This window comes from Poecilia formosa, unplaced genomic scaffold (assembly GCF_000485575.1).
Source record: "Poecilia formosa unplaced genomic scaffold, Poecilia_formosa-5.1.2 Scaffold4, whole genome shotgun sequence".
NCBI classification, from domain to species: domain Eukaryota; kingdom Metazoa; phylum Chordata; class Actinopteri; order Cyprinodontiformes; family Poeciliidae; genus Poecilia; species Poecilia formosa.
The window spans coordinates 3,162,257-3,172,185 of NW_006799943.1; the positions used below are offsets into that span (position 1 = coordinate 3,162,257).

The 9,929-nt window shown below is 37.9% G+C and overlaps 1 protein-coding gene across 1 annotated transcript in view; it reads right to left on the reverse strand.

Moving 5' to 3' along the window:
• Window positions 1–5,338: 5,338 nt before the first annotated feature.
• Window positions 5,339–9,929, reverse strand: part of vstm4b (V-set and transmembrane domain containing 4b) — a 48,280-nt gene continuing 43,689 nt past the window's right edge. The window contains exons 4-8 of the mRNA XM_007560207.2: window positions 9,671–9,778; window positions 9,133–9,166; window positions 8,861–8,985; window positions 8,420–8,484; window positions 5,339–7,951 (exon numbers count right to left, since the gene is read on the reverse strand). Of these exons, the coding sequence (XP_007560269.1) occupies window positions 7,826–7,951; window positions 8,420–8,484; window positions 8,861–8,985; window positions 9,133–9,166; window positions 9,671–9,778 (458 nt within the window). The 3' untranslated portion in view covers window positions 5,339–7,825. The remainder of the gene's footprint in view (window positions 7,952–8,419; window positions 8,485–8,860; window positions 8,986–9,132; window positions 9,167–9,670; window positions 9,779–9,929) is intronic.

Here is a 9,929-nt window from a genome sequence, read left to right on the forward strand (position 1 = left end):
AACTTGTGCAGTAGAACTGGTTGTTCCTTTGGGGAACTAAAATTTTTATATTTTTAATTAAATTACAGAATCTGTTTCCATGACAACAGAATAACTCCATTTTAAAAACAAACTTTCGCACTGCTATCTACTGCCTGAAGACAGCAGTAAGGATTAACAAGTTTTATTGATGATTCCAATTAAAAATATTGTATAAAAACTGAACTTCACATTCCAGTGACTTTTCCCAAAAAAAATTTCAATATTATTCAAACAAAAGCTAACTTCAATCAAAACAAAAATAATTTTTGATCAAAATGTTTTAGAATTGTAATGAATTTTGTGATGGAATATTTCATTTTGGAAAAATGAAAAAACGGCTTTGGGTAATATGACATAACACAGATGTACACCATATTTATCTAGTGAACACAAATGATGAGCAAGATGGAAAATTTCTTAAAAGCTTATGAAGTGCAGCAGAGACCAAGCCTCTAAAAAGCATAGGACACTGAGGTGTGAGATGATTTCGGTTGCTTTAAAAAGTAGCACCTTTGTGCCAGCAGGGGGTGGTGTCAGCTTGACAATAAACTCCATCAAAGAAGCTTCAGAAAAACATACATAGTTATAATAGCAATACATGTAAAACGTTTATCTTATTTATTTTTTATGAGGAAAACATAAAGTGGATAAACAGGCAACTTAAACAGCATTATCATTTAAAATGTTACAAAAAAGGAGAAATGGTTAAAACATTAGTCTTGGAATAAAAGTTGATTATGTTGCACAAAGTCAAACAAAATAGTAAAATGAAAAAAGATGGCCGTCCAAGCCATAAATTGGAACTGTGATAGTGTTTCTAATAGAAAAAGCACAGCTGGCAGTTGCACAGTGGAAAACAAATAAACTATAAAAAGCCATATTATTAGTGAGGATAAACAGAATACTAACTTCTGTTTACTTTGGCTCTGTAGATGACTTCAGAATACAACCACATGGGATCGTCGCTCATCCAACCTGGATGACTCATGCCAAGTTTGTGCAACTCTGCTGCTGTATGTGAAAGTTGCATGCAGTTCACAGGGCTTGGCCATGCCCCCCTAAACATGCTCAAAAACTCAAGATTTTGATAACTTTTAATTCCCCATCCCTTAGGATTTGTTGTACAACCATAAGGGGGTAACATTTTATTCTTATGTTATGAACAAAACTCCTAAAAATGTGTGGTGTCTTTGGTTTGGAAAATCAGTCAATTTTAAAATTTTGCAGTGTGAACCAAGAATTCTCAAATGTATGCAGCATCTTGCTGGAAACACTAAAATATCTTGGCTTCCTCAAGAAGTACATGCTGCTCTTTCTTTTCTTGTCGACGGCTTCTCAGAGTCTCCAGTCCAGTCTGTTGCCCAGTTGAACCACAAGGTATTTATACATCTCCAACTAGGGATGCACCAATCGGCCAGTAGTATGTGAAGTAAGCCAAGGTAAAGTACGACCTTTACCTCGGCAACGGTCTAAAAATCTGCCGCTGTCCTCTTCCGCTCTCCTGTGAGAGGTTTGACTGAAATACCGGCCCACCAGGTCATGTTATAGAATTAACAATAGTCACCCCAATGTTGCCAACTCAGTGACTTTCTTGCTATATTTAGCAACATTTCAGGCAAAAAAAATTGGTATCAGACAAAATGGGATCCACAGGTCAGGCTTTTTAAAGATTGATAATCGGCGATCAACTGGAAAACTGCAGTCGGTGCACCCCTACCTCCGCTTCTTCTCCTGTGATGAAAGTAGGGTTTGACTCCCCCTTTTTTTTTTATTTATTTATTTATTTATTTTTTTAATTTACAGTCATCTCCTTTGCTTTGCTCACATTCAAAATAAGATTATTGGCTGATGATGATGTTGGACTGGTCCTTTTCAAGCAGAGTGGGGAAGTGTTATGGAGTCGATATGTGTGATGCAGACAGACCTCTGCTGAGGAAATGCTGAAACTGAACCAGAAAGTACTTCAACTGATTTCGTTCAAAGGTGTGAACACTTCAGATTGTAGCTTTTTAAGTTTTATAACCCCAAACGTTTCCTTTTCTGTTTAATTATGCAGAATAAATGTCTCATTAAAGGCAAGGAATTATTTATTGTAGCCCTTTCTTACACCACAAAAAGCCACCATTTTAACAGCGGTGTGTACACTTTGGACAGACACTGTACTTTTCCTTCGTTATTATTCTTCAAACCTTCTAATTGAAAACTAGAGAAGCAGAGGTAAGTGACAGACTATAGGACATGTTTGGGAAAGCTGGCACCACGGGGGCAGAGCCAGTCCTGTGTTTATTTAAGGGATTTCCTTTTCTCTAAACTGTGTGGCTGCTGTGTTGCCTTTGTTTTAGCGCGACAAAATCAAAGAGCTCCTTTTGGTTTTTTTGATATTTTTTCTTCACGTTTCACTCAGGCAAGCCTACTGTAGACTGGACGTAATGTTTGCCGGGGCTCTGAGAAAGCTTTTCTAAATGACTCTACAAGTCAAATTGTTGGGTTGGAGTTTTAAGTGCCGACAGGTTGACGCAATGCGAAAATCAAAGAGTCAGAATTATAAATGGAGTTAAGGAAAACCATTTATTATTTCTATTTGCTTAATGGGACAAAAAAATCTGTAATTTAAATTTCAGTTCCTTACATGCAGGATGGTCAGGGAGAAGAGTTCAGTTCTTGAGCTTCTTTGCTTTGTCATCCATAAACGACAACAAAAACAAGAACAAAACTCCTCAGTAGCTGCATTTCCATTATAAATGTGGTTAAACTTGGTCAATATTCCATTAATTTTGAAGAAACACAATTTCAAAATTGTGAAATTGCATTTCTTATTTCCGTTGAATAAGAAATGTAATAAAAATCACACATGAATAAGCCCGTTTTTGCAATATGTCATTAAAAATCATGCCTGGCCATCATCCTCCTACCACTTCCAGTCGTCTTCTTCGTCTTCTCCGCCTATAGTAATATCTGGTTGATGATCACATGACTCCAGTGATGCAGAAAGTGTTTCATTTGCTGTTTTGTGAAATACACTAGTTCTGATACAGCCAGAAAACCACCTCATCAAAAACTTCTGATGGAAAAACTTTTTTTTTTTTTTTTTTTCTCATCAAAAACTTCTGATGGAAAAACTTTTTTTTTTTTTTTTTGCCGTGTTTCAATTAAGCAGATTTGTTTTCATAACTCCAGTTTGTGCAATTTTATGGTTGATGGAAATACAGCTCAACTTTGTCTGATAATTAGATTTGTTTTGATGATCTGACACATTTAAGTAGTGGTAATAAAAGAAATTCACAAGAATGTTTTACTCTTATAGAGTAAAAAGGAGTGCGTTTTCACAGGACTGTATGTTCTTTGCTGTCACAGAGATGAAAATATCTACAGTATTTCTCCTTTTTTCCTTCTCCTTAACTGGGCTCTTGGCAAAACAAGCACAGCTCTGCAAATTTACAGGCCAACTGACTTGGTGTGTATTTTTAAACTGGCTGGACTTGGAGGACAATGAAAAATGTTTGTGAACTCGTTAAGCCGGCACGGTCAGCTGGCTGCTTTGTCTTGGAAGCAGATTGGGTTTGGGGGGATTGGTGGCCCTCGTACTCAGACAGGAATCAGGAGGAAGAGACTCAGCCAAGACCGGCCGACTGCTGGACGGTGAGTCGGTGATTTTACTCCTCCGTCCTGTGATCTTCCCCTCCCAAGGCCTTTCATTTGATTATTGTTTTAGCTCCGAAGCCAGTGTAGCTATGGATTATCGTGACCACACAGGAACTGTTGGACATAGACAAAGTGTTTACTACATGCTGTGTTTTTATGGACCGGAAGGAGGACGTACACGAGACGCGCGCGCGCGCGCACACACACACACACACACACACACACACACCCTCTTTGGATTTAACAATAGGTTGTGTCTTTCCTCTGACATCATTTGTATATCTTTAGGGGCTGCATGTTTTTATCCTCAGACAAGATTGACCTCCACCTCCAGGTTCTGACATGTTAATCATCTGTCAGATATATGGTTAGATATTGCTCTGGTCAGTCAGTAATTGAGTAGCAATTTTACCAAGTACTATTTTACTGAGTAATTTCTTGAATGGATATTTGTTACTTTTACTCGGGTAAAAATATCTTAAAGTAGTGCTTTTCTTGCTTAATCTCACTCTAGTTTTTGCCATATTTATTTCCTTTAGTTTATTATCGTTTCCCTTCCTGAATATTTTAATTTTTTTCTCTCATGATCTACTATTTTTATTTAAAGCTGAAGAATGCAGCTGTTCTTTAACAGTTTTAAATACTTTTTACATACTAAAACTGACAGTATAATACGAGACAGATAATCTGTGAAAACACTGAGCTCCTTCACCTCATTGTACGAGCTACTATTGCCGTCAGAAAAAATCAAAAACAACCAAGCTTTATTTACGGGGAGCATATTGACGGTGTTCTGACGTAGCTAATGTCAGAACACCAAAAAAAGGTGACATGGAGAAGCGGTGGTACTGCCTTCCAGTGTTTGTTTTGGTCATGTGTGATGGCGGCACTGTGCGTGACCTTGGTGCTGCATTGACGAAGACTTCATGTGGCGGGAGAGAGGATGAGGACAGTCACGGTGCGCTCCGTTCTAGGTTTCTTGTTGCCCTTTAGAGTGTTTTCCACTGGTGTGTTGCCTTAATTGTTATATTGAATGTTGCAGAAGTAGAATTTTGTTTCTGGTAAAGCAACTCAAATCCACTTTTTCCCTTTAATGGTGGTTTGGTTACACTTTCCTATTATTTCTTTGTCTGTATTACAACTAGCACTAAAATACTCAAATAGCTACATGAGTATTTTACATTTTTATTGCTAAGTTTTCTATTTTATCAAAATTCTTATTCTTTTTCTGCAAGAATACTGTAGGATTTTATTATTTTTTAAATATGAATTATTCTTTTTTGTGGGTGAACTTCACCCACAAAAAACATAAAACTATCAGGAATAAAATGACTTCTTAAAATATACATTTTAAAAAAAGAGTAATTTAAACGACTCTTTGAAGTGAACAGACTGAAGATTTGGTGGCGTCACTAATCAAACAAAATAAAACGGTGTGCTTACTTTTGATCACGTGTAGTTGCTATATATAATTTATTATAATTACTTAAGAATTGTATCACTTTTATGTTTCAGCAATATTTGAAGATGATCTATTTAATTTTGTATTAAGTGATACTGACTACTTTTTTTCTGGAAATAGGATGTTTCTCTCCAAAGTTGGGAGACATTTTACCTTCACCAACCAACATCAACATACATGAAACTATGAAAAAATTACCCAAAACACTTCTACAAAGTTTTACTTGAATTCCCCTTTATAGTCAATTTATTTCACTTCTTTTTACACGTTGGTCCAAGAAAAAAAAAAAAACAAACAAAAAGGCACAAGCCTAAATGCAGGAATGTGGACCAGTGCCAAGGTCAGCAGAGGGCAGAGAGAGCGAAAAGCGAGAGGTGGCACAGAGGCACAGTTCACACATATGGTTCTGGTTAGCAGACGCCCATTATGGACAATGTGGTTTGGAAGGAACTTTACTTTTCACAGTCTAAAGGCATTTTTAAGACACTTCTACTATCCACCAAAATGTCACTTATTTTATACAGAGAGAATACAAACATTGGGAAAAACACTCGACAACAAGCTTTTTCCTACAAACACCCAGAGAACAGAGTGTCCCATTTGTTATGCACGGTCATCCAACTCTTTCTTAATTTTATTAACTGATGTTTTTGACATCAGTCTTTAGTTAGCCAGTACCGTCTATTCAGTGGCTTTATATGAAGTTAAACTGGTAAACAGTCAGATGCTGGTTCAGTTCACATTTGATGACAGGAAATGAGCCGAAACTTCCCTTTTGAGATAAACTCTTTTAAGAGCCTCAGTATGCAGGCAGCAGAGCTCCAGCTGTATGGATAAGCCCAGGGAAGATAGTGAAAGTCTTGAGGGGAGGGAAGGATCGGGTGCCTCTGCGTCTGGGTTTCAAGTTCACCGTTTAAAAATGCTTCCCCTTTTGTTTTTCTCATTCTTGAGTCCAAAAGATCACTGAGTGGAAAATAGAGAGGATCCAATTGTTTTCACACACACACAGCGATGGAAAGTGGAAAAACAAGAGTTGCACAGATTTGTAGGACATGTTGTGGCTTCTTGCTCTTGATCAGCAAAACCCCCTCACTGAGATTCAAATTAAGCAGAAATTTATGCCAAACAGAGAATTCAAAATTCATGTGCATTACCTCAACAATCAGGTGTGCTTTTTCTTGTATCCATTTTAGCGTAACCCCAGTCCTGTCTCTCATGAGTGTATAAATGTGTGTGTGCCGTGAACAGCCTGTTGAGTTGACATTGGCGCCAGATGAAAGTGCCTGCATGGTCTTGCATACTTGCCCATGAGGGAAAATGGGGGGCTAATTACTGGTTTGTATCAACTCTGTGGTCATAATAAATTGCTGGGGGACAAACAGAAACAGACTGAACCCAGATGCTTCGAAGGGGAATATTGCTGTGGACACATTAGAAGGAAATGATGTTTGAGAATGGATTAGTTCACAATCATGATGACATATGTCAGTAATTTTGTCACTCATTCAGAAATGTTTACATCATTCACTAGATGCATGTCCATTACAAACATGCGCAAAACGTCAATATTCCGGTAATGTAAAAAAAAAAAAAATTCTGCAATTGTGTTGTTTCTGTTATGCAATTAAAAGTCACATGAACAACATGTTCAAGTTGTTCACGTGATGGGTCATCAAAAAACATGCTGCGTCATCATCCTCCCACTACTTCCTGCCATCTTCTTCTTGGTTTGTGCCAGTGGTAACATCCAGTTGTTGATCATGTGATTATTGTGTGATAAAACCTGACCCAGTCGATCATTTCCTTGCTCCGTGTCTCATGACTGTTGGCAAGAGTCGGAACATTGATGGGCCACTAAATCATGAACTTATTTTTTTCTTCAGCACAAGAAATTAACGTAACCACGTACAAGACTCCATAGCTTGCTCAATCCTTCAGAACAAGATGGCAAAATACTAGGAAGTCCTCTACTTGAAGAATGGACGGAACAATCCCTTTCCAATGGTCTCAAACTTAGAGGAAATGATTCTCATCTGAAACATCCAAGGAATCATCAGCTTGACACGGTGGAGGGGTTTTGGTAATCCAATGAGCATTCTTATCAAAGGCCTTGTCTTCTCATGGAATGGGTCAGAGTAATTTCAGTTCATTGGTTTTGATGAATCTCAGACCACATCCATAGGTGAGGCTCCCATAGGTTAAGGAGACTGGTTCATCTTAGTCCAGGCAGTGGAGACAAGGTGGTTGATGCGAGGGAAGACGGCTTGGGCCTGTTGATTCTAGGCTGTATAATCTGGATTTTGGGGATTTCAGATTGCCAGTTAATTTTATTGTAGCTTTTCAGAAGTATCTCCAAAGTGTTTCCTTTCGCAGATTCCAGTAAATTTAAAGTTCCTTAAGCTTAAGTCGTCTACCATGTTAGTTTGGGGTACACAGGACTTCACCACATTAAATACAAATACTCCAATATAAAACAAACGAAAGAAAGCAAAAAAATGTCACATTGTATGTTGCTATCATATGAAGAAGATATCCAAAATATCTACAAAACCACATGTAGAAGTTTGTCGTATCAAAAAAAAAACAATACCCATTTATCTCCACCGCAAACCATTCTTTACAAAACAGCACAAAAACAGAGCATAAATAGTCAACAGTTTTTATACAAGGCACAGTTTTTTTAGTGGTTTGTGTTCCGTCTCAAAGCTGCTGCTCCTCAAACAGTATCTGAGCGTACACAGTCCCGCTCCGAGATGCTTTCGCCTCTGGGATCGGCTTCACCAGATCCAGCTCCGCATATGTCAGATTCTCCTCCACTATCCTGGGCTGGGGACGAGATGGCGGTGAGGCAAGGGCGGAGGAAAACATAATGACGGAGGAGAGGGGAGTCAGTGGTGGGACGAGGAAGCATGAGAAGAAGAAAAAATCCATTATAAAAAACTTAATTAGGCTAATTAAAGGGCTAAAGATGGTGTAGATTTACTAAGTGCATAACTTTTTTGGGTTGGGTAAATGTGAACATGCTCTCTGCAGCTGCCACCAACCAGGAGTTCTGGGTTTAAAAGCACTTTAAAACGTATATAATCAAAAAACCACATCATCACACATTTTATGGGAAATTCTCACATTCATCTTCCACACCTTAAACTCCATGTTGGTCTCCTTTCATAGCATGTGGACTGTGTGTGACTGAATGTTTTACACCTAGATTGACCATATAAAGCTCTCCTCCAAACACGGTGGATTAAAAAAAATACTTGAAAACAAGATTAGGAACTGAAAGCACAAACTCACCAGAACTACTTTCCTTGGTTGAGGTTTTAATAGTTTGGGTTTGCGAGTTTTGTCTTCGATGGGGGCTGCAAGGACAAAATACAGATGAGTTCTGTGGAAAGCTGAATGTTCTGCTGTTGATCAATGGTGGACACAGCAATTCACTGTTGTGCTAACAGCAAAGCTAATGTTTTGTTTTACGCACTTGGCTTCCTCAAATTTTTTTCAGGGTTAAATTTTGCTACCCTTGACTGTTTTTGTAAACTCTCTGTTCGATGAAGTTCGACATCTAGCTAATTTTTCATTTAGCGCTTAGCATTTTTGCTAACTTTAAAATCATTCAACGCACTTAGCTTCCCCTAAATTTTTCAGAGCTAATTCTGATGTACTTCCGTGTTGAGGGCGATATATTCTTCCAGACTTGTTTCTGTTCTTGTTAAAGCAGCACATGTTTGTGTTTACCTTTCGCTGGTATCTCTGGTGGTTTCTCCTCCTGGTAGTCCCTGCTCCTTTTCTTTCTGTATCTTCTCTCCTTCTTAGGAAGAGCAGGGGAAACACTGACTACGCTGGTGACCGTCTCTCCTGAGCTGGAGTGAAACCAAGTAAATAGCGTAGTTTAGTTTGTGTTTTTTTCAGTTGGTTTTCATTTTTAACAAGAGAGGAGTTCTGAAAGAAAGTGAAGTGTAAAAATAACAAAACAAAACAAAACAAAAAAAACAAACAAGGAATCCTACCTGTTCTGAGGGCTTTTAACCAAGTGGTACTGATCTGCAAAAATACAACAGATTTTAGTTTTAACATTAGCGGGAGAACGGGAAGAGAACTGAATAAATGTTATTTCCTTCTTAAAAGTACAACCAACAATGTATTACATTAAGAATTTATCTTATTGACTGCATAAATTAAGATGTGGAAGGAAAAGCATACATGTTTTTTTATTTATTTATTTAGCTTTTTAACAAAGAAATGTGTAAAGATATGTTTCAAGGTAGAAATTTCTCTTTTGCAGAATGCTTCAAGCTCGGTTACATGGGACGGAGAACATCTGCAAATATTCACTTTAGAGATTATGAAGCAGGCAGGTGGAACTTTACTAATTAGGTGAATTCTGAAGGTAATTTTTTGCACTGCATTTTATCTTAGAGTATTGAAGTAAAAGGGGCTGAAAACATTTGAAAACCATGGATCCTTTTCCTTCCATTTCACAATATCTTATGTTGGTATCACATTAAATAACCCACAAAATATGTAACAAAAAGAAGTGTTGCTGACCTTTTAGTCTCTGCTTCCTCTGTATGAATTGGCAGATTATGGTCACAGTGAACATGCACATGCACAGCAGACCCACAGAGCAGATCAGCACTGCACACAGGTACACATCTGGAACACACACACGCGTACACACACACACATTGGTTCAAAAAACATCATGTTCATTAACTACAGGCAAAACAAAGTAAAAAACAAAATGATGCAGAGTTATTCTGAGCTGCTCCTTCAGACTGGGATATTTTTGCCTGCTCACGTTCTC